This window comes from Typopeltis vanoorti, chromosome 1, assembly GCF_054136105.1.
Source record: "Typopeltis vanoorti isolate ZY-2024b chromosome 1, IOZ_Tvanoo_1.0, whole genome shotgun sequence".
NCBI classification, from domain to species: domain Eukaryota; kingdom Metazoa; phylum Arthropoda; class Arachnida; order Uropygi; family Thelyphonidae; genus Typopeltis; species Typopeltis vanoorti.
Genome location: NC_143549.1, coordinates 158,255,549 through 158,282,071, shown reverse-complemented (window position 1 = coordinate 158,282,071; position 26,523 = coordinate 158,255,549). Strand labels below are relative to the sequence as shown.

Sequence of the window (26,523 nt, the reverse complement as noted above, 5' to 3'; positions counted from 1 at the left end):
AGACGTCAAGTTTATCATGGATGCGAAGCGCATGTTAAAATTATAATACCATTGATATTACATTGAAATATATGATGGATACGAAGCATATGAGGATGCATATTTGATCCATAATGGCCAGTGAGGTGGTTAATACTATTATTAATTATTGTTATGTACATAGTTCTGATATATGCACAATTAAGGTATTATAAATATTACCTTCTGATACATTTATTACACAATACTGAGGGCATTTATTTATTTTATTTTTTTATATACGTAATGATAGTAACACTAAAAGTAAGTACAAATATATTAGCAGTATATTTGTTATTTTGTTCACATCTTTCGAGCCAATGAATGCTTATGTGAAGATGAATAAGTATATAATTAGATTCCCTTTTTCTTTTTTTTTTTGACATGTGGCTACTTTAATATTAGGCATTGTTTTTCTTTAGGGCAGTCATATTTTCATATACAAGTGGTCAAAAGGTGTCATCACATCTTATTATTAAAATACTCTGGATTATTAGAGATAGTTGTTAGAAGATTTTCTTTGCAAATGAAAATATAATTGCTTGGTATCTTTAATTTATAGTATAACCAAGTGGAAAAACTACCAACAACTATCTCTAATCCAGAGTATTTTAATAATAAGGCGTGATGGCACCTTTTGGCTACTTGTATATGAAAATATGACTTCTGCATTACTTCTACTTTAGTATCACCTCTGGATCTCTCTTCCACTGATGAAACATCAAGGGATAGAACTTTATCATGAGGCCTAGGATTTTATCCTTCCCATTCTAGTTACACTATTTATTTATATCCTTTCTCTCATCAGGACATGTATCAAGTGAATTTGTAGCAAGCCACACTGTCCTCATTTCTAAACCTAATAAAGATCACACCTTAATCAGCAGCTGGAGACATATTTCCCTATATTCATCCTCCAGCAAACTGGTGTAGGTAAAAAGCTGCTATATGTTATCAAAGGAGCCTATGCCAATTCAACTACCCGCCTCCTAGTTAATGGGTTCCTGTCAGATGATAATGGGTCCCGGTAAAAATTCAAAAAGGAGTCAAGTAAGGCCCTCTCAGTCCACGGCTCCTTGCATTGGCTCTTGAATCTTTCTTACAGGAAGTCAACAATACACATGCTGTGTGAGCAATAACAGTTCCTTCAACTAAAAAGGAAAATAAGGTATTAGCATATTCAGATGACGTAGTTGGAACTTTGAATAATAATGATTCCATATATATATTTTTTGGTATTTTGGAAAACTTCAGCGAAAGCAGCAGATTAATTATTAATGTAGACAAGACAAAATTAAAAGTTAATGGAAAGTGGGATCTTGGAGGTAATCCTTTTGGACTAACCCCTAAGAGAGAATCCCTCATTATACTCGGAATTCCCTTCTCCACTTGCCTGATATTACCAGATATACATATTACCAGATATATATATATATATATTACCAAATATACAAGAACATTAAAACCTCAGAAGACTGAAAAATTGGGCTGCTTTCATTTTCTTCTAAAGCCACAGTACTCAAAACCATAACTTTCCTGCTCAGTTGTATATAATAAATATTACAGACATTATAGAAGCTGAAGAAAAGCAATTATATAGTAAACCTGTGCAATTTTTTTGGTCCAACCGATACCAAGAAGTTAAAAAGGAATTTCTTCAACTATCAAAGAAGCATGGAGGATTTGGGCTTCCAGGCTTAAAATTCTGCTATTTAAGCAATGCAGCTTCTAAAATTCATAAAATATTGCAAATTAATCACACATGTGCAGCCCTTCTCTGGTACTACTCGGGTTTTCATCTTCTCCTGTTTGGAGTTTATATTTGGATGATTATAAAGGTCCAAAAGCTGAGATTGTTCTTGAATACTACAACACTCTGTGCTTAACTCTAAGACTGCTAAAACACTCCAGAATTGACATTCTTTCCATTAAAAAAGTAAAATTTGGTATAAAGAAATCTTTAATCTCTTTTGCCACAAAGTTCCACAGTTGGGTACTGACAACAATATTTTGTTTCATAACTTGATGAAGTTCCAAGTGTACCCTAACAGGAGGGATCTTGCTTGTAGAATTGCAAATGGTCGCCTTCCAGTCAATACCATCAAATGGTACTTTAACATCGGAAATCCAATCTGTGACATCTGTTACAGATTGGAAACAGTAGAACATGCATTCTACAGCTGCCCTCCTACCCTGCATATTTGGAATAGATTATGTAATGTGTTGGGTATTCCATTACTTACAACAGAACAGGTTATTGTTTTGGAAAACCCATCACCTATCAGTAATGGAAAGAGAATCTAACAGATAAGCTTAGGCGTTGATGGTTATTCATGACTTATTTTTCACGGTATTAACAACACCACAAACACTTTTAAAAACAAAGATGTTTTATTAACGCTAATATTTCACTGATTTTCAAATCAGCATCATGTGTGTTGTGCTCTGATGATGCTGATTTGAAAATCAGCGAAATATTAGCGTTAATAAAACATCTTTGTTGTTAAAAGTGTTTGTGGTGTTGTTAATACCATGAAAAATAAGTCATGAATGGAAAGAGAATTTTGATTTTTATAATTAATAAATTAAAATACCATTTATGGAAGGTTAGAAAAAAAACATGGATTTGAAAACTAGCAATATGACATCCAAATGCTTTATAATATTGTATTGTGTAAATTTTATTGTTCAGTCAGACATTTTTTGTATTTAGAAAGAAGCATTCTAGGAGATATCAAATTTATGACTAGATGGTGTAGACCACCCACATTATGCAATATTCACCAGGGGGGAGATAAAATTCTGTCTATTCTTGCTATGAGAGGTTTTAAATAATTCCATCCTCTGAATTCAATATGAACTTATAGTCATTGCAGGGATGACTGGAAAGCAATCCCAAGCAGAGAAGGCCAACTCAAGGCAGTTAACCCAGATGGGGGCTAACCACCTGGGTATCAGTAATCTTTGCACTTTCAATTGGTCTTTTGGTTGTTCATCTATATGAGATTTGAGAAAAAGGAAAACAGATAGCCTTTGGCTATACGATGATATAAAAGAGCTGAGGCCTTTTCTGTATCTCTCATGCTATCTATCTGTCTTTTTTTTCTCCTAATACTATCAGGCATTCATGCACCCCTTATACAAACTACTCTAGGCCTATGATGAACACCCCTTTACTTTTTCACCACAATAAGGGTTGAAACCAGTCTGGCTAGTGACCCTTCTCATAATGCATAGCATTATACATGTCCGCAAGGATATGTGCTTTGCATTATGGGATTATTATTATTATTATTATTATTATTCAGGCCCCCATGGAGTCAAAAGACTCATCGTGGTAGGTCTTTCCTAAGAAACACAAAGTCTATCAAGATTCATCGAAGAGAGGTCCTCCCACATGAGAAACACAAAGTCTATCATACCACTCCTTAATCTCATTGACCGTTCTCACTCTCACCACTCCATCAGGCAATGCATTCCATGGTTCAACCACCCTCAATGCAAAGAAACCACTCCTTACCCTCTTGCAAACAGTTTCCTTTCATAAATTCCAGGGATGGCCTCTTGTCCTCACTCCTTCCTGCTGTTCAACCAAGCGAGAGAACACCCCAGTGCAAACCCTGTAACCACCTCTCAACAGTTAAAAAGTCTCAATCATATCACCTCTCCTTATTCTATCCACCAAACTCTGCAGTCCACATTCACTCAGCCAATCCTCATAACTAACATAGTACAGTCCTGAAACCATCTTTATTATCTGCCTTTGTACCCATTCCACAGTTAATTTATCCCCTTCAAATCCTGGGGAGCAAATCTGAGAACAATAGTCTAAGTGTGGTCTGATCAGAGAGTTATACAATGGAATGATAACCAAATTTTTATCTCTGCAGGTTAGTGTCCTTCTCATTATTGCAGCAATCCTCTGTGTTACCTTCACAACCTTTGCAAAATGTCCCCTAAATTTCAGGTTTCTATCAATCATCAATCCCGGATCTCGTCTCCCCCTACATCCTCCAGTATAACTCCTCCCATAGAGTATGCAGCGTCCCATCGATGTTTCCCAAACCTGAAGACCTTACATTTTGCTGCATTAAACTGAGACCCCCATTCATTTGCCCATCTATCTAGCTTATTCAAATCCTCTTGCAGAGCTACCACATCTGCACTAGTACTAATAATCCTTCCCAGCTTCGCATCATCTGCAAACAACTGAATATCCCCTTGCAATCCACTGACAATGTCATTGATATAAAGTTCAAACAATATAGGTCCTAGTACTGAGCCCTGTGAAACCCACTTGTAACCCTCTGCCTCCTTAAAACTGTTCCACCATTCACCTATCTCTGATACCAATCAGACAGCCAATCCTGAATCCAGTTGACCAATATGATATCCTGACCCATGTGCAGCAACTTAAATATCAGCTTATCATGTGGCACCCTGTCAAATGCTTTCGCTAAGTCTAAGAAAATGGCAGCATGTGCCTTTCCCTCATCTAATGCTCTTGTAACTTTATTATAAAAGGCTAGCATATTGTTAAAACAAGAGCGCCCCTTCACAAATCCATGTTGACTCTCAGAGATAACATGACCCTCATCTGCCCAATGCTGTATACGGTCCCTCACTACTTTCTCCAAGATCTTAACAACTACTGATGGCACACAAACTGGCCTATAATTAGACACTTCCAGTCTGCTACCACCCTTATGCAATGGCATTATCTTACCTTCCTTCTTACCTATCTTACCTTCCACTGAAAAGCCAGGTCAAAAGCACTGTCAGTTCTCTAGCACATTCTCTCAAAACTTGTGATGAAATACCATCCAGTCCCACAGCTTTACTGACATCCAGAGTACTCAGTATTTAAAACACACTCTCCTCCTGTACTTCTTAACCTAGAACCTGCCCTATCCTCCAGGATGAAATACTCCAATAAAGTGTTTATTGAACAATTCCACTATGTCCTCTGCATCAGTCACTCTATTCCCATTTTTATCCCGCAATATCATTCTTCCACAGTCATTTCTCCTCCTACTGGCCACATTCCCTAGGATTTTCTTAGGATCTTAGGATCAATCTCCTCTCATATTCCAATTTCGCCTTCCTTACCATACTAGTCACTCTTCTGGCCTGTGTCTTATATTCTTCGTGCATCTTCTCTTCACCTGTCTCCTTATATCTCTTCCATAGCCTCTTTTTCACATGCAATTCCTACTTAATATTGTTTGTCATCCACTTTACTCCAAATAAGTGATGTAAAGTCATTAGTTTCTATATATACGAGTTGACCGAGTCCTGAAAATACTTCTGGTTCAAACTTTGCTTGCTTACACTTGGATAAAGCATTAAACCAAGTATATAATTTCTTGGTATCTTTAATTTATAGTATAACCAAGTGGAAAAACTTCTGACAAGGTGGGATTTTATTGAGTGCTTCATTCACTGTTGTTCATGTTGCTTTAATTTTTTCTTCATTTAATTTAATTTTAATGATGCAATAATTAAGTTTAATTTGGTATATTTCTGCTTGGAGTTTGTTTCTGAATTTTGCATATTCACTTTCTAAGCTTAACTATGTGGATTTCTTTTTGTAGCTGGGGCCATAAATGGTCTGTTTTGTATACTTTAAATAACATATTGCCATTTACCCATCGAGGTGATTCCCTGCTTGTTCTAATCTTTATTTTCTGGGTAACTTTCTTGTATATATGACACACTAATGTCATATTATTTGATGAAAGAGTAATATGATTCTTCCAGATCATCAGATTGCATTATAAGATGCCATGGGGTTTTCCTCATTTCTTCATCAACAATGATATCATCTCTAAATTTTTTGAAGCGGTTTGATGTGAGTAAGCAGCTGGAGTTTTGCTGGAGTGCTGAGAAGTGTAATAATAGAAAGGAATGGTCTGATAGTTTTATAATAATAAATAATAATAATAATAATATATTAATAAAATGTAAAAAAATGAATAGATTTTTTAAGAAAGCCCTCAAAAGAAAATGGACATGGAGAAGTCCAAACGGAGAAATAAAAAAATGAAATAGATTATATACTGTGTAATAATAAAGAAATAGTTCAAGATACTCAATACTAAATCAAGTAAAAACAGGAAGTGACCACAGACTGGTCAGAGTCAAAATTAAAATAAGACCCAAATTGGAAAGAATAAAATGGCTAAACAACAAAAAATCAAGAAGTTCTGACTTAAAGCCTATCGAAAACAAGAAGAAGGATTACGAAGAAAAACTCAATCAAAAACTAGACTTAATAAATATATTTGAAGAAGAAAACATAAATAAAATATGCAAATACCTAATGGAAGTAATAATCTCAGCAGCCAATGAATTCAAAAGCAACAAACAACAAAAAGACCATAAACTTTCAGAGGAAACCTTACAACTACTAAAAAAGAGACGAAATATGAAACAAGACAAAAACTTAATTTCTAAAATGCTAGCCTTTTATAATAAAATTACAAGAGCATTAGATGAGGGAAAGGCATATACTGCCATTTTCCTAGACTTAGCAAAGGCATTCGACAGGGGTTCCACATGATAAGCTGATATTCAAGTTGCAGCACATGGGTCTGAATGTCAGATTGGTCAACTGGATTCAGGATTGGCTGTCCGATAGTATCAGAGAGTTGTGTATGGTGGAACAATATCAAACAGGCAGAAGGTTACAAGTGGGGTTCCACAGGGCTCAGAACTGGGACCTATATTGTTTAACCTTTATATCAATGACATTGTCCGTGGATTGCTAGATGGAGGATATTCAGTTGTATGCAGATGATGCGAAGCTGGGAGGGGTTATTAGTAATAGTGCAGATGTGGTAGCCCTGCGAGAGGATTTGAATAAGCTAGATAAATGGGCAAATGAATGGGGGTCTCAGTTTAAAGCAGCAAAATGTAAGGCCTTGAGGTTTGGGAAACATCGATGGGACACTGCATACTCTATGGGAGGAACTATACTGGAGGAAGTAGGGGAGACAAGAGATCTGGGATTGATGATTGATAGAAACCTGAATTTTAGGGGACATATTGCAAAAGTGGTGAAAGTAACACAGAGGATTTCTGCAATAATGAGAAGGACGCTGACCTGCAGAGATCAAACAGTTATCATTCCATCGTATAAGACCCTGATCAGACCACACTTGGACTACTGTTCTCAGATTTGGTCCCCAGGATTTGAAGGGGATAAATTAACTATGGAAAAGTAGAAAGGCAGATAACAAAGATGGTTTCAGGACTGTACAATTTTGGTTATAAGGATCGGCTGAGGGAATGTGGACTGCAGAGTTTGGTAAATAAAAGAAGGAGAGGTGATATGATTGAGAATTTTAAACTGTTGAGAGGTGGTTACAGGGTTAACACTGGAGAGCTCTTTCGCTTGGTTGAAAAGCGAGAAGGAGTGATGACAAGAGGCCATCCCTGGAAGTTACGAAAGGAAACTGTGAGCAAGAGGGTGAGGAGTGGTTTCTTTGCATGGAGGGTGGTTGAACCATGGAATGCATTGCTTGATAGAGTGGTGAGAGCGAGAATGGTCAATGCATTTAAGGAGTGGTATGATAGAATTTGTGTTTCCAAGGTTGACCTTCTCGATGAGTCTTGATAGACTTGTGTTTCTTAGAAAGGATCTCCCACGATGAGTCTTTTGACTCCATGGAGGCCTGAATAATAATAATAATATGCAGAACTATGCAAAGCAATAAGGAAAAAGATGAGAATTGAAATAAGATCTTATAAAACTAAAAATTAAAGAAACAATTGAAAACAATAAAAATATGAAAATACTAAGAAAACATTTATCAGTTGGCAAAAGTCGAATAATTGCAATAAAAGATAAGAATGGAACTACAATAAGGAACCAAGAACAAATACTAAGCAGGCTAAAAGAATTTTATAAAAACTCTGTAGTGATCTTCAATAGATAAATCAAGTATAAATAACTCTTCTCCATCGCATATGAAATTCATCCCCCATTTACTTCAGATGAAATAATACAAGCATTAAAACAAATGAAAAATGGAAAATGTCCTGGTGAAGACCTAATTCACATAGAATTAATTAAATGGGGAGGAAACAATATAATTCACTATGTCAAAAACTTACTAAATCTATGCCTATAAGAGGGGAAGATAATACCAGAAAATTGGAAAAATGCTACTCTGATACTGTTATTTAAAAAAAGGAGACAAAGAAGAAGTAAAGAACTATAGACCAATTAGTATTCTCTCTCTCTAATCTGTACAAAATTCTCTCAAAAGTAATAACAAACAGGTTAACACCTCTATTAGACTCAAATCAACCAGGAGACCAAGCAGGATTCCATAAAGGCTTTAACACAATTGATCATATTCATGCAGCAAAACAAATAATAGAAAAAGCAGAAGAAAACCAATTGCATCCCTGTTTAACCTTAGTTGATTATGAAAAAGCATTTGATTCCATCAAAACTAATGCAATAATCAAAGCACTCCAGAATCAGGGAGTTCCAGTAGAATATATGGACCTCCTCCAGGCAATATACCTCACTGCAACAACAATCCAACTTCACACAAGTAGCAATAAAATATCAATTGAAAAAGGTGTCTGACAAGGAGACTCTGTATCACTCAAAATCTTTACAGCAGTCCTTCAAGAATTATTTAATAATATAAACTGTACAAACCTTGGTATAAAAATTAATAACAGAATCTTAACACACCTAAGATATGCAAATGATATCATAACTTTTGCAAACACTCCAGAAGACTTTAATATAATAATAGATGACCTATATCATGAAAGCAGAAAAGTCCGTCTAAAAATAAACAGAGAAAAAACTAAAATCATGTTTAATCAATTTAGGGGACATATTGCCAAGGTAGTGAAGGTAACACAGAGGATTGCTGCAATAATGAGAAGGACACTAACCTGAAGAGAGAAAAGGGGTTATCATTCTGTTGTATAAGACTCTGATCAGACCACACTTAGACTATTGTTCTCAGATCTGGTCCCCAGGATTTGAAGGGGATAAATTAACTGTGGAAAGAGTACAAAGGCAGATAACAAAGATGATCTCAGAACTGTACAATGCTAGTTTTGAGGATCGGCTGAGAGAGTGTGGACTGCAGAGTTTGGTGAATAGAAGGAGGAGAGGCGATATGATAGAGACTTTTAAACTGTTGAGAGGTGGTTACAGGATTGACACTGGGGAGTTCCTTGGTTGAACAGTGTGAAGGAGTCATGACAAGGGGCCATCCCTGGAAGTTACGAAATGAAACTGTGAGAAGTGGTTTCTTTGCATGGAGGGTGGTTGAACAATGGAATGCATTGCCTGATGGAGTGGTGAGATCGAGAACAGTCAATGCGTTTAAGGAGTGGTATGATAGACTTTGTGTTTCCTAGGAGGGACCTCCCTCGATGAGTCTTGATAGACCTGTGTTTCTTAGAAAGGACCTCCCACGATGAGTCTTTTGATTCAATGGAGGCCTGAATAATAATAATAATAATAATTTTGTAACACCAAAAAACATAATAATAGAAAACAATTTCTTGGAAAGAATTTCTTCATATACATACTTAGGTCATCTCATTGATCTAAACTGTGGACTCCAAAAGGAAATAAATAGGAGAGTTCAACTTGCCTGGAGTGCATTCAGAAAATTGAAAAGTATTTTTCAAAAACAATGATGTCCCACTCTGTTTTAAAATGAAGATATTTAACCAGTGTATACTTCCAGTCATCTCATATGGTTGTGAAACTTGGTCGCTAAAAAAGCACTGGCAAATAAATTAACAACTCAAAGAAAAATGGAGAGGTTGATGCTAGGCATCACATTAAAAGATAAGAAACAAAACTCCTGGATAAGAAGCCAGACTCACATCACTGACATCATTCTTTACCAGAAGAGACTAAAATGGAAATGAGCTGGACATCTATCTAGAAGAGAAGATGAGCAATGGATCACCATACTAATGAACTGGATTCCAAAAGAAGGGAAATGAGACCGAGGACATCCTAAAAGAAGAGGACTGATGAATTGTGAAATTTTGTTGGTGAAAATTGGTCAACCATTGCCAAGAACAGAGAAAGGTGGAAAGAACTGGAGGAGGTCTTCATCCAGCAGTGGACAGAAAATGTCTGAAAAGAAGAATGTAAAATTGTCTTGTAACTGATATCTTTGTACTTCATTAAGCTTTCATATTTTTTTTTTTAATATTAACAGTGTTTAATGAAGATGACAATGTAAATATAAAAATATACCATACATACTTACCCACATTCCCTAATACTGAGAACCCACTTGATGGCAAACCAGAAACTATGTAAATAGGTTCAACAATGCATCCCACAATAAGATACTTTCCATAAGAGTCAAGCCTATAATCATCCATGTAAAAAGTAGAAACAAAAGTATAACATGATATAAATTATATTTGGCAAATATATTTAAACATAGAGAAATACGGTATTATATAACAAAAACAAAGAATACTGCATGTAAATCAGGAAAATTAGAAAAATATTATTTATTTATTTATTTAGCATATGCAAAAATACAGAAATTAATGAGCAAAACTATATACAGACCGAGAGTTCAGCTAGCTAATCAATGGCTCTTCAGTCCATGGGAGTAAATGCAAGTTCCTGAGGCCTCCAGGGTGTGTGTGTGTGAGGCAGTCATCAGTGATATGATGCATAGCCTGAACAGCGGCACACATTCAAAAGGGTGACTGTGAAATTTCCCACAGATATAATAAGCAAGCACAGCATCCTTCTTTGGTCCTAAATCTGTTTAGCTGGCTCCAGAGCTGTCAAGATAGATTGAATCCTAGAGGCTTGATAGTTGGATATGTAATCAGGTACTTGTAATTCATTCTAGATTCTTCTCCACCAGTCCTAGGGACCGTCATCTGGTATTTCTGCTAGCCATATAGAAAATATGGGGTAAGGCAATGCAATGCAATGAAGGTGGAGAAATATCTTGATGTATAGAAAAATACATGTTATTTCTGATTTTTTTTATTTCTTTGTTTATGTCAGCTTGTTCATAATGACGTTCTTGGCAGATACTTTTAACTTCGTATTTTCCAAATGTTTTTGGTAAGTTAGACTACAGTCAAGTGTGACACCAAAGGTACTTGGTGTCACATGGATTAGAGTCCTGTTGCAGAAGTTTGTCTTTAGTTTTCTATAAGCCTTGTGGTTCTTTAGGTAGAAAGCAGAAACAACAGTTTTGCTGGGATCAGGAGATAGTCCCCAGCTTTCCAAGTAATTTTGTAATGAGCTCAGTTCATGCTCAGTGTTTCCTCAAGGCTTGGAAGGTACTGTCGTGGGTGGCAATAGCTATGCCATCAGCATAGATAAACTTTCAACTAGCTGTTGGAGGGATGCTACTTGTGTACAGGTTGAATAAAACTGGGAGAGCAGTGGTTAAATTCTAAACAAATAAGCTCTGGGGCCATTAAAGTAAGGATCATAAATGTAAGGCTATTGCTAGATTGTCACAACATTTTTTTTTAAATTTAATTTATTTATTTATTCTGGTGGAGTTAAAGCCATCAGGCCATCTCTTCCACACCACCAGAAACATTAAATACAAAGACAGATACAAATACGAAATTACAAATTAATATAATACTTATAACATATTAAAAGATAATTCAATTTAAGATAATGTTAGGTTATATGAGCAATGAAAAAAAAAAAGGCAGTGCAAAGCATGGCACGTGATTTTGTGAGCTAAAGAGTTCTGTTCTTCTGCAATGTGTTGCAATGAATTCTCACTTTTACTTCTAATAATTACTTCTGCACTTTTGTGAGATTTGGTATCTCTATGTTCACAAATTCTCTTTCTGAGTTGCTTTTGTTAGCATTGTTTAGACCCTTAACCTTTAATATGTATTAATCCATTTTTCCACTCTGATGCTATGTGAATACCATGATGTGAAGAACTTGCCCATAGAATCTGTATACCTCTGCACATGTTATACATCCCAAACCTCTGTCCTTACAAAATAATCAGTTGTATTATTTACCCTTGAATGCTATCCACTGATCAAGTGTCCAGCAAGTCAGCAAATCTTTCTTTTCATTCAACGTATTAATATTATTGCATTGCAACTGATGGGAATCCTGTGTTTCTGTAGATTCATTACAGACCTTTCTCTTCAGAAACCACACACAAACTGTCATTACAAACTCATTTTATATTATCACTGTCAATTGAGCTATTTTTCCGTTTAAAGAAGGCACCAATGTACTTATCCATAATTGAAATGGAGGCCTACATAAACACAAAAATATTACACGATTTTCCTCATGCTTGTCTGCTAATCAACTGCTAATCTGCTGTTCTATTGTTGGTTACTGACTGTTGTTGAGTGTTTCCAACCAGAAAAGACAAAATATTGCTATGGGTCTATCAAAATTCTGCTACACTATGCTGCAATAATGTTTGCTTGTCAATCGCTGCAAGATAACACATTACAGGAAGCTCCAAACCTCCCCATCCCTTTCATCACACGTTCGTAATCAGGCGACTGTTGATATTGACTTTATATACACATTCAAAACTGTAAACAACTGTTGAATAATAACACAATAATGCAAGCATAATTATCATTAAGGGAAAAAAGTCACAAAACAAAAAAATGTTCCAGGTCTGAGCCAGGTGCATAAAAAGTTTCGGGGCTTGACCCTGGAGAGCCCCAGCTGAATTTAACCAGGGAGAGAGGATAGGTCCCTGTGGCAATCCGTCCTGCAGGATAAATGTTCTACTTTTTTTGTGAATTCAGATGAACCTTTATTTTACTTTTGGAGAGCATTTGTTCTAGCAACTTTAGAGCTTTTTGGTAGCAGATAATTTTGGCCAGTATACGTTAAACCTTTCTTCCATACAGTGTCATAAGCTAATGTTTGGTCTACAGAGGCAGTACCTGTTTTTAAATCCTTCTGGTATCCAGCTTTGGGTATTCAGCAGCTTCTGCCAGGTCTAAACCCAACCTGTTCACTAAGTAAGATAGCTTCTATTTTTGGAGAAATCTTAAAGAGGATTATCCTTTCAAAAATTTTGTATGGAGTGCAGAGTGATGCTATAGGGTGGTAATCATTAGGGTCATGAGTTGACTTATTGGGTTTTGACAAAACTATTATCTGTGATTCATGCCAAAGTTTTGAGAGCTGTTCATCCTTTATTATTGATAGCCAAGGTTTTGCTATTGGGCCAAGGTGAGTAAGAAAGTCTAGAAGGATGCTATCGATGCTAGGAGCATTACCTATTTTAATTAGTTTGAGTGCTGCATCAATTTCATCTAGAGTTACTTAATTGGAGTTTGCTGTAGATGAAGGAAATGGTAAGAAAACATTTTTTGTAAAGACGATGGATCTCTTTTTTTTTTTTTTTTTTTGGTATCTGGTAATTTTAGGTTTAGATTTTTGCAATACTATTAGGGATTTCTTTTCCTTTAGTTCTGTTTGGAGTGAACAGACAACTCTCAGTCAACAGAGCAGTGATCAAGTTGGGACTTGATCTGGTGAAGTTCAGGTTGCTAATTTATTCATGCCAATGAGCTCTTCTACCATCATCCAACCTTAAGACAGTAGAAGCAGTGTCTGGATGGTTCTGTTGTTCATACTCAGCCAGAAGAATACTACTTTCAGTTGACCAGCATGGTGTGTAAATTTTTCTGTATCCTCTTGGGATATGTTTCTTTCCAGATGTTATGAGAAGTTTAGTGAATCTTCTATAGTTTTCAACTGTAGGCAGAACTATGTTGATGTTTTTTTCAATTAATTCAGTAAATTTTGGCCAGTTTGCTTTCCTGAGATTCCATCAGGGTAATGGGAAACTGTTTATTCTGGGAATTATAAGTCCTACAACAATTAAGCAGGGTCTGTGCTGGCTGTGGGAAAAAAGGAGGCAATACTTGATAGGTTGAGGTGAAAAGGGTTCATATCAGTGGTGGTAAAAAAGAGGTCAGGGGATTGTTTCTGATCTCCATCTTACAGATTTAAAGGTTCTGTGTTGCTTGCTGTAATAGAGGAGGTGGCGGCTTTTGATAACATCCAGTCTGTCAATTGCATGGCTGGGGTTTTTTTTTTTTCATTATTATATCCCTATAATGTACTATCCGAGTTGATACCTTCAATTATGATGCCAGGATGGGCTGGTTGAGGAAGTGCTGGGCTTGGCCAGTCAAGCAGAAGATGCTGATCAGTCACTTTGTGAATGATCCAGAAATTCAAATTCTTTCCAAATTTACATTTGCATGGAGCATCAAGCCATGTCTTTCATTAAGTTTATCAGTGAGAAGAACGTAGCCAGGAACAGTAATATTTCCTTGTGGGGTGTGGTGAGTTTCTTGTTAGCAACAATGGCTACTTTGTGCCTGGTAAGGATATTATTTAGTACCTCTGATTTTGATCTAGTGAATCCCTCAATATTCAACTGGAGCAGTTAGGCAATTCCCAATGGTCTTGTTTGGTTGTGATTCTTCATTTTTAAGATGAATGAAATGATTGGGAGACTGTCATGGACTTCTTGTGAAAAGCTCTATGCTTAAGCTATGGACACAAACCTTGTTGACCCAGTGACATTCGAGCTGGTATATCTACTTTGATACTGTGTGCTCATTTCTTGTAGTGTCCAGGACACAGCAGGTGGCATTTGACCCAAAGGCAAGGTATTAGTCAGAAGTTGCTACCATCAATCTTCAAAATAGAGGTTATTCTTGAGATGGAGCAACTTCCAGGGATGGAAAGGCATGCTTATTTAATGACAACATAGGGCACCATATCACATTGTTATCTTAGGGTTCTGTGACATTTTGGTTTGAGACACCTTTTCAAGGGCCACTCCAGCCCTGATGGTAATGTTGCTGTTGGTTTGGAAATTCTTATTTGTCAGGTTACCATGCTTATCTCACAGCTGCTCTCCATATCTGAGGGATGATCCAGTATTCACCACCTGTGGATGCATCCAGTTGCACTCATCTCTGTGACTGGATGGGATGGGTTGAAGAGATTATTATTAAAAATATTAAAAAGGTGATTATTAAAAAGATTATAAAAGTACTAGTCCTGATGGCAGTGCTGCTGTTGGGCTGGCACTGCTTATTCATCAGGTTATCTTGCTTATCTTGCAGCTGCCCACCATATGTAAGGGGTGATCGGTGATCAACTATCCACCACCTGTGGACCAATCCGACTGTGGTCAACTCCGTGACTGGACAGGTCACGGAAGTTATTATTAAAAATATTATAAAAAGAGCACTTGTTTGAAAATCACCAAAAATGAATTGCAAAAAATAATAAGAATTAGAAAAAAAATGACACAATAATATACATAATTGATATTTTTTATTTAAGAGAATAAATACTCCAGTGCATGGCTTTAAATTTATAACTTTTTTTTTCTTCAAAAAATTATTTGTTAGTGCAAAAATATGAATCCTTAAAATAATACTCATACAGAACTCAACCATAACTATAAAAGAGATTGTTTTTGTTGCACATGGTCTAATAACAACTTCATCATCATCAATTGGTCTTAAAATCACTCAAGCACCCATGACCTACTTTGTATATAACCATAATTCTAAAATAATATGGTTAGCCCTATGCTTATTAGTATATTTGTATGTAAACTATGAAATAAAAACACTGAGTTTCTGGAAGGGGAAACTCTGCCAACTCCACGAGACCAGATAACTTACCTTCAGGTGAAAAGCCCTGATAAAGGTTCTTTGCATACTAGGTGGAATTTGAACCCAGGTCATTCCAACCAAATGGTATCATTAAAAACAACTGAGTTACAGAGGCTCACAGTAAAAACTTACAGGAGACAATTATTTCCATCCATAATTTTTATTTTATTTTTTTTACCACAATTAAAACTCAGTTAAAACTTACTATAATAAAAATAATATACCTTTCAACTACAGATGATACTCAGAATGTCATTAGAGAGAGATAGAGAGACAGACAACCAATACCTTCATTGACTCAAGATGAAACCATCGATCAGGATGGAAGACTTACCATGAAAGCAACTTCATTTATAAACTCATATCTGTTTTATTATTATTATTATGCATTTATTATTATTTTGGTAGCCTCCATGGATTCAACAGGCTTATCATGGGAGGACCACTCAACCAGCAACATTCATATCATAATAAACTTTGAAGTTATTTAGACTCCCTGCATTCACAATGCACTGTGGCAATGCATTCCACTCACCAACAACTCTCCATGCAAAAAATCTACTCCTCACACTCTTCTTCACCACTTATTAATACAACTTCCAGGGATGACCTCTCGTTCTTCCCATCTTAACATCCACTCTTTTTATAATTTCTACTGTATTAATCTGGTAGAATCCCTTAACTAATCTGAAAGTCACTATCATATCTCCTCTTTTCCTCCTATCCATTAAACTCTTTAATTCACATTCCTTCAAATGCTCTGCATAAGCACCACTTCAGAGTTCTGATATCACTTTGGTCATTCATCTGTGAACCCTCTCTAATGTTTCCACATTACAATGAAAACTAGGCAACCAAATTGGAGCACAATATTCTATGTGTGATCAGGCCAATGTCTTATATAGAGACACTAGTGCCACTTCCTTATCCTACATGTCAATATACTTTTTAGCATAAGAGCAATATGATGTGCAGTCTTTGCAACACTTGCAATGTGCTTTGCAAGCAATCTGCATGAAATATCATTAACAAATAAGTTAAACAGTAGGGGCCCAAGAACAGAACCCTGAAGCATGCCGCTGGTCACATAATGTTTCTGAGACAATGCTCAATCATAAACAACTTGCTGGTATCTTTCAGAGAGCCAGTCTTCAATCTATCTAACCAATCTGTTATCTAATCCCATCCTCAGAAGCTTATACATCAATCTGTCATGTGGTAATCTATTAAATGCCTTTGCAAAGTTTAAGCAAATCTCCCTTATCCAACATATTCATCACATTATCATAAAATGTAAGCAGATTCATAAAACAAGACCTACCCTTTATATGCTGACTATTACAGAATGTTATCTTCATCAATCCAATCTTGTGTTCTATTCCTAACCAATTTTTCAAATACTATGACCACAACTGCAGATATATAGACTGGTTTATACTTTGATACTTTTATCCTAGAAACATGCTTGTGGAATGGTATTATTGTCTTCTTTCCACTCCTTAGAAAAGAGGTTAATGCAATCCAGAGAGGAATAATTGGGCTCATAAATGATCTTTCCTCAAACCCTCAGACCTCACATTAACATCTATTTCATTGATGCACTATATTTGCTCTAAGTCTCTTCTACAGATAATTCTGTGGTCACTGCTTCAGTGAAATGGCAAGCATCATTATTCCACTTTCTGTTTGGCCTGTTAAAACAAAAACAGCAGCAGTCCAGCATCCTTGGGCATATCATTTATATGACCAAGTATATAAAGAATTTAAGTAAACTTGTTATTCATAAAGCAGAAGGGCTTGACAACATTTTTTTTTTAATCTCTCTCCCACAGACAAGAAGCTGCAAAGCCTATAAACAAATATGTGCAGTGTGCAGGTTGAGGTCAAGGGTTAACATTCCTCTTAAAGAGCTACAGGTTGTAGGCTTGAGGAAATACTTCATACAGAAGACTATTTGACTGCATGTAGGTGGAATGAAATGAAAGATGACTGGGAGTAGCTGGTTCAATGAGTCAGTAGTTTAATATAAGAGGATGTTGGGCAACCCATGATCATGTTGCTGTAGGTTTAGCAGAAATAAGGGACAATGTGTTGTTCAGCAGAACAACACACCTCTGTAAAAGAGACACAATACAGAAACTGTTTATGAGACAGGAGCAAAATACAGTCACTCAGTGAGAGAGAGATCCTGAAGAGAGAGTTCTTAATCTTCTGAACAGCATCAGGAATGGAATTTTTTGAGAAGTTTTAGGTGCACTACTCCAAATGTGAGTTCAGTATTCCATAGCTGATCATATTTGAGACGTATGGAGTAAGTAAGTGGGCATATAAAAAACAGTCTTGATAAAAAGAGGGTATCAAGTTTTCTGGAAGCTGAAAATGCTATAGACATGATGTCATTATAGCAATCAAGACTAGGAGTAAGGCTCAATCCAAGAATGGAGATCCAACATTGACCTTTAAGTTGAAGATTGTAAAAGTAGAAGAGCTAAGGTCATTCTTGTGAAAAAAAAGAGATAAAACTGAGTTTTGGATACATTAATGGTGACTAGGTGGTTATTATCTCTTTTCAAGATGGGATAGAGAGATATTTAGGGCTTGTTTATGATCTGAAAGATTGAGATGTTTAGCATTTCAAACTTCAAGATGTCACAAGAATAGAATGCACAGAGAGTGCTATCATTAGAAAATTAGGGAACAGGTCAATGAAAGTAGGCCATTTATTTATATAATAGGAAGAGGGTTAAACTCGGCTCCACTTAAACCTACTGTTTGGCTATGCTATTTAGATGATGTGTTCGCTATTTGGTCACATAGCTTGGACACACTCTACAACTTCTTATCACACTTAAACAATCAACACCTCAGTTTACATTGGAAAAAAAGAAAACAATAACAATCTCCCTTTCCTAGACACTCTGATTACATGCCAGCCCGATGGATTCCTGGCTTTCTCTTTTTACAGAAAACCTACGCATACAGGTAGATACATTCACCAGCAATCAACCCCCCCCCACCTCCCAACAATATGGGATTATAAAAAACCTATATAACAGGACAAAATTAATCAGTTCAGATAACAATGCCCTTACTACTGAACTTAACTTATTCTTAACCTTTGTAACTGTCAGATTTTTAGGGAAAGACAATGTATACTATAATATTAATTAAAAAACTTTAATTAATACTTCCTATATTTCAATAATGTTATATTACCATCTTCAGGGAACATAAAAATAATGATATGTGCATTCAGGTGTTAACACTAAACAAATATGGCTGAAGACAACAACTGAAGGCAGTCCTAAAAGGTGTCACCTAGTGGGCTAAATTGGGTAGTAGTCTTGGCTGCTGGGCTAATGTTCTAAGAATGCAAGCTTCCCATATTTGGGGTAGTCTTATGCATCCAAATTTGTTGAGGTTTGGGGAGTTTTTTAGAGCTGAGGCTGATTCCAGGATATTTTGTGGCAGGTGTCCAAAGAATGGTCAGCAAGTCCTGAGTGGCTGCATTGGTGGAAACAGATATAATCCTTATGTTCAGATATTAGCTGTTCTGCGTGTTTGGCTGTAGTAAGACAGTTTGCAACCACAAGGGACCTGGTATACTCTAGGTAGGTCTAGGGAAAGTGGCTGGTCCTTGGAGGAGCAGATAAGAGATACCAATTTTTTATATGGTTTGTAACAAGTTGTCAGGTCATATTTTTTTAGGATTTTTGTTAGCTTTTCAGAAGTACCCCAAATATTAATATGATATGAGTTTAATTAATATGATAGATTTGGAGTAGTCTCTGTTATTGAGGGGGGGGGGGGTTTGAGGTTAATTGGTTTTAATATTTTTTGGATTTTATGGGGTTGTAGCCTTAATACTTCCTATTTATTTTAATTAATACTTCCTATATTTTGGTAATGTAACATTATCAAAATATAGGAAGTATTAATTAAAGTTTTTTAATTAATATTATAATATACATTGTCTTTTCCTAAAAATCTGAGAGTTATGTATCACCAACGTATAAGTTTATCTACAAGAGTAACACCTTTCTAGCCAATGGCTACAACCCCCATAAAATCCAAAAAATATTAAAACTAATTAGCCTCAAACCCCCCCCCCCTCCATAACAGGGACTACTCTAAATCTATCACCATTCCTTATATTCAGGGTACTTCTGAAAATCCTAACAAAATCCTAAAATAATATGACTTGACAACTTGTTACAAACCATATAGAAAATTGGCATCTCTTATCCATTCCTCCGAGGACCAGCCACTCCCCTAGACCTACCTGGAGTATACCAGGCCCCTTGTAGTTGCAAACTGTCTTACTATGGCCAAAAAGCAGGACAGCTAATATCAGAACATAAGGATTATTCCACTATGTCCTCTGTATCAGTCACTCTATTCCCATTTTTATCCCACAATGTCATTCTTCCACAGTCATTTCTCCTCCTAATGGCCACACATCTAAAAAATTCCCTAGGATTTTCTTTGGATCTTAGGGCCAATATCCTCTCATATTCCAGTTTCATCTTCCTTACCATACTAGTCACTCTTCTGGCCTGTGTCTTATACTCTTCATGCATCTCTTCACCTGTCTCCTTGCAGGGAGACAGGTGAAGCCAGTGCCCCCAACGATGAATAGGTTCAAGGAGATGTATGATAGATATTGTGTTAATAGATAGAGTGGGTCTCCCATCATGAGTCTTTGGACTCCAATGGAGTACCCATATAAATAATAAAGGCTATTGTTATATTTTTTTCTATAGTGAACTGGAATTCTATTTGGAGCATTTTAGCATTTGGAGCATGATCTTGATACTATCATTCTTAAACCTGCTATTTGGCTAAGATATACTGATAATATGTTTTCTATTTGGCCAAATGGCTCAGATACATTAGACTCTATCCTCCCCACCTCAACAACCAGCACTCAAAGAATCCAGTTCACCATAGAAAACAAAAATAACAGCCTGCTTTTTTTTTTTAGATACTCTAATCACAACTGAGCACTGGCATCCTTTCTTTCTCAGTTTACAGAAAACCCACTCACACAGGTGGGTTTTCTACATATATAAACTTTCCCATCATACCCCTTTTCAACAAAATGGTGTCATAAAAATCCTTGTCAACAGAGACTTCAACCTCGGTTCTATCCTGGCTTGACATACAGCTAAACTCACCTTTATTCACCAAACATTGTTGTCCAACAGTTATAATGCCTAAAAAGATCTACAAACCATCTGTCCCTCTGACTCATCATATTTCTCACCAAATAAGACTATAGTAATGCCATTACTATTCGCTATATTTGTATATTTGGGTCATTTCAGAAAAAAAAAAAAATAGCCAGAAATTTAAAGAAATACCTGAGTAGTTGCCACAAGTGTGAGGATCTCTGTAAGAAAAGGGTATATCTGGAACTACAAGGGGGTGATTATGAAAAAAAATACAAACCATCTGTCTCTCTCACTCATCATATTTCTCACCAAATAAGACTATAGTAATGCCATTACTATTCACTATATTTGGGTCATTTCAGGAAAAAAAAATAGCCAGAAATTTAAAGAAATGCCTGGGTGGTTGCCACAAGTGTGAGCATCTCTATAAGAATCTTGAACTACAAGGGGGTGATTATGAAGACCTCAGGGCATGGCTTGTGGGTGTAGCATGGAATGGGGGAGTTAGCTGGAAAAGAGATCAGTGCAGCTTGGGGGATTTTCAAAAAATATCTAGTAGATGCAATGTCTAAATGTATTCCAAGGATGAGAAGGTTAAATAAGGTAGGTGTGAAATGGATGAATAAAGAGATTAAGCATGCGATACAGAGAAAAAGGGCATTATGGAGGCAGCATAAGAGAAGTGGAAATAACCAATTCCATGAGGACTACAAAGACTAGGCAAGGTGGGTTACTTGGTTGGTGAGGATAGCTAAAGTGAGGTATGAACAACAGTTAGCTAATGATGCCAAAAAGAATCCTAAGGAATTCTTTCAATATGTAGACAGCAAAAGAAAGAATGATTATGGAAGGATGGCATTGATTGGAGAAAATGGTATAAAGACAGCTGTTGTGGAAGGTGTGATGGAGACACTTAATGAGCAGTTCATAAAAGTCTATCAATCGTGTGAATGTGACTTCATGGAGAGCAGTTGATGATGGGAAGGAGAGACTGACTGTAAGTGAGCAAAGGTGTATGTGGAGTTGAGCAAACTAGATGTAAATAAAGCTGTGGGACTTGATAATATATCACTACATATTCTGAAGGAATGTGCCAGGGAGTTGATGCTGGCCTTGACATATTTTTTTAATATGAGTCTTACACTGGGTCAAGTTCCTAAGGAGTGGTAAGAAGGCAAGATTGTGCCACTTCATAAAGGAGGTTATAGAAATCAAGCATCAAACTATAGGCCTATCTGCATGTCAGGTGTTGTAGTTAAGTTGTTACAGAAACATGTGTGAACAAGGATCCAGAATTGAGTTAACAACAATGGTATTATCTTTGATGGACAGCATGGATTTTCTAAAGGGAGTCATGTTTTAGTAATCTACTTACTTTTTACAATAAGGTGACTGCTTTCTTGGATAGAGGAGAAGGATACACAGTAATATACTTAGATTTCGCAAAGGCTTTTGATAGATTACCACATGATAAGTTGATAGTCAAACTACAGTGGATGGGATTGTATATTAGATTGGATTGGAGACTGGTTATATGATAGGTATCAATAAGTTGTGTATGGGGGAGCAATATCCAGAAAAAGGAAAGTCACTAGTGGTGTGCCACAGGGGTCAGTTTTAGGGCCATTACTGTTTAACTTGTATATTAATGATAATGGTGAAGATTTGGATGGAGATATTCAGTTGTTTGTAGATGATGCAAAGTTGGCACGTACCATGAAGAGTAGAGAAGATGTTGTCTGCTCAATTTTGGCAATGTCTCCCCTAAATTTCAGATCCACAATCACTCTCAGATCTCTTATTTCCTCCATCTCCAAAAATATATCCTCTTCTTCTTCTTCTCCCATAGGCCTAAATGAACCGTCGGGTCATTCATGGCTGGTAGGTGATACTCTTTGCTGGCCTCCTCCAGTCATCTCGGTCCCTTGTTCTTGATGTCAGTTGAGAAAAGGAGGAATTTGTCCATTTTTTGATGTTATCAGTCCATTTTAATCGAGGTCGGCCCCTAACCCTTGATCCCGGAACTCCTTCTAGGGTTTGCTTTGGAATGCCATTAGCCCTCTCCACATGTCTGAACCATTTCATCTGTCTTCTTCTGATGATTGTCAGAATATTTTCCCTTTTTCTCCCATCTATTGAGTCAATCAGTTTTCGGACATTTTCATTGGTTTCGTGAGTGAGCGGTATAGGAAATTCTCAAAAAGTCTTCTGTAAGTTTTCATCTCGAAAGACAGGAGGAGACTCCTGTCTTTCGAATTCACCAAGGTGTCAATTAGCCTTAATCTGGTTGTGATTGCTATTCTGTTATCTCCCCACAATGGTTTTAACTTCTGTAGGGCCACGGTTGCCTTAGCAATTCGGTATTTAATGTCGGATTTTGAACGACCATCTTGACTCAACGTGCTTCCTAGATAAGTAAACTTTACATTTTCAATTTGCTGACATTCTCAATTGCATTCTCAAATATATCCTCACCAAGCATAAATTCTGCATCTCATCTTTGTTTTCCAAATTTTAAAACCTTATATTTTGCAACATTGAACTCACATCCCCATTCCCACCCAAACACTCAATTTATTCAAGTCTTCTTGTGGCGTTCTTGTAAGGCCACAAGAAGGCTTGAATAAATTGAATTAAATAAATTAAATTGCCAAAATTGAGCAGACAACACAAAGGCATCTGGGAATGATGCGGAGAACACTGACTTGTAGAAGTAGGGAGATTCTTGTTCCATTGTATAAGGCTTTCATTAGGCCACACATGGACTATCGTGCCCAGATTTCGTCACCTGGTTTTCAGAAGGATGAAGAGATGTTGGAAACAGTCCAAAAGACGACTGACTAAGGTAGTTTTTGACCTCTGGAATGTTGAGTATGAAGAAAGATTGAGAAGATATAATTTGCAGAGTCTGGTGGACAGGAGGAGGAGGGGAGATATGATAGAGACCTACAAGTTATTAAGGGGTTGTTATAGGATCAATGCTGGAGAGGTTCTACAGAAAATAGTGGGAGATCAGAGGAGAACCAGAAGTCATCCCCGGAAGCTGTATAAAGAGGGTATGAGTAGGGGAGTGAGAAGCAGATTTTTTTCATGCAGAGTTGTGAATGATTGGAATATCTTGCCTGAGAGTGTGGCGTCTGCAGAGAATTTGAGTGTTTAAAGCAATGCATGATAAGCTGTGTGTATGATAAAAGGACCTCCCAGATGAATCTTTGACTCCATGAGGTCTTGGGTAATAATAACGATAATAATAATTATATCATTATTATTATATTAATAATAATGATAATAATAATAATAATAATTTTCAGTTATTAGTTATCATGTTTAACCAGTGTATAAGCCTTTCAACATGTATTACGATCATCCATGGAGATTCTTTCGCACGCAAGGCCTGCCATTACGGCAAACTGAAGCTGAAGTTATCCAGACAACTGAATCGTCTGACATTCCTAAAACGCTGCCGAGATAACCAGGTAATCCCAAATTGTGTAAAATTGAAGCACCATTTCATTTCTCAGAAAGCTCTCCGTATCTACAACCGGACTAGCCAGGCTTTACTTTGGGAGCAAATTACCGTTACACGCAGTTCCAAAGCCGACATAAACAGAGCTATTTTAGTGCTAGAAGATGAGCTTTCAAATATGCTTAATCACGAACTTTGGTCAATTCTACATGATGTCTCGTGTACTGCAGCAAATAAAGAATTCGAACAAATACGGAGTTGAAATATCAAAAGTTTGATAAACTAAAAAAGAACTTGACGTCCAAATAAAAACTACAAATTAACACTGTAGTTAACCTTTCATCAGTTACCTTGAAACCTGAAGCACTCAATGCTCTGTCACGTGGTCACAACTTCGCCATTGCTCCTAGGAAATTACTAGGAATTCATTATCAACATTGAACGTGGGATTCGCCACCTTCCAAACCACATCGCCAATGATATTAGATTGGATGTAGCCTGTGTTCTCATAAAAGCAAAACCACCAAAATCCAACTTATCCATTCACGAATAAGTCACTACAAGAATTGAAAAAAAAACAAAGAAATAGTTATCACCAAAGCAGATAAGGGGAACGCCACTGTGGTACTCAATCATAATGACTACACAGGTAAGCTTAAGGCTTTACTATTAGATCGAGCTACTTACCTCCTCATTGAATATAATCCCACCAACTCACAAATTAGAAAACTCCATAGGCTCCTTAAGAAGGTTACTTTTTGGCCTGTGGAGATTACTAACAGACTAAAATCATATAACTCTAGACCCCCCCCTGTATATATGGGCTCTCAAAAATACACAAAGAAAATGTGCCATTATGTCCCATAGTGGATAGCATTGATTCCCCCACTTACAAACTAGCTAAGTATTTAGCCAAAGCACTCTCACACTATACTGGCAATACACCATCACACATAAAAAACTCAGCCCACTTCAAAGCCAGTATAGAAACCTTACACTCCAACATAATGATATAATGGTCAGTTTTGACGTCTCCTCCTTATTCACAAATGTCTCCCTCAAAGAAACTTTAGAGCTAATCCAAGCTAAATTAGCTCTCAATATCTCAGCCCTATTTCAGTTCACAATGAACTCAGGCTATTTCATTTGGCAGAAAAAATTCTACAAACAGATAGAGGGGACAGCCATGGGTTCACCACTTTCCCCACCCTTGGCCATCTTCTTTATGGAGACTTTTGAAGAGAAAGCCTTAAACTCAGCCCCACAAAAACCTACCATATGGCTTTGTTACGTTGATGATGTGTTCGCTATTTGGCTACATGGCCTGGATACACTCCTCTCCTTCTTAACACACTTAAATAACCAGCACCCTAGAATCAAGTTCACCCTGGAAAAAGAGAAAAACAATAGCCTCCCCTTCCTAGATACACTAGTCACCTGCCAACTTGATGGAACCTTGGTTTTCTCAGTTTATAGAAAATCCAGCCATACAGGCAGATTCATTCACCAACAATTCCCCCCCACACACACACACACAACAATATGGAGTTATTAAGACACTATTCAACAGGGCAAAACGTATCTGTTCAAATGATCAAGCCCTAACCACTGAACTAAATCACATCCTTACTTTCTCAGCCAATGACAACCCCCCCCCCCCAAAAAAAAAAATCCAAAAAATACTTAAACCAGTTATCCACAATCCACCTCCCCACTTCACAAAAAAGATTACTATAAATCCATCACCATCCCCTACATCCGAGGCACCTCGGAAAAAATCAACAAAATCCTAAAAAAACATGACTTAACCACCTGTTACAGACCATATAGAAAATTGGCATCCCTTATCCGCTCCACTAAAGACCAACCACTTCCCCTAGACCTACCTGGTGTAAACCAGGTCCCTTGCAGCTGTAAATTGACCTACTTTGGCCAAGCAGGACAGCAAATATCAGAATCTCAGAACACAAGGACTACATCCGATTTCACCAGTACAGCCACTCTGGGCTTGCAGACCATGCTCTGGATACCCGCTACAGAATAAGGTGGAAGAAAGCCACAGTAATACACCGCAGCAAGTTCAAATATGAAAGACTATTCATGGAATCAGCCTCGGCCCTTAGGAACATGCCAAACGTCAACAAATTTGGGTGCATAAGACTTCCC

At 36.8% G+C, this 26,523-nt stretch overlaps 1 protein-coding gene across 1 annotated transcript in view; it reads right to left on the bottom strand.

The window, feature by feature from the left end:
* The window catches only part of LOC150110579 (cilia- and flagella-associated protein 43-like), a 609,434-nt gene that overhangs the window by 335,057 nt on the left and 247,854 nt on the right, over positions 1-26,523 (bottom strand). The window contains exon 12 of the mRNA XM_090401881.1: positions 10,287-10,390. Within this exon, the coding sequence (XP_090258007.1) occupies positions 10,287-10,390 (104 nt within the window). The remainder of the gene's footprint in view (positions 1-10,286; positions 10,391-26,523) is intronic.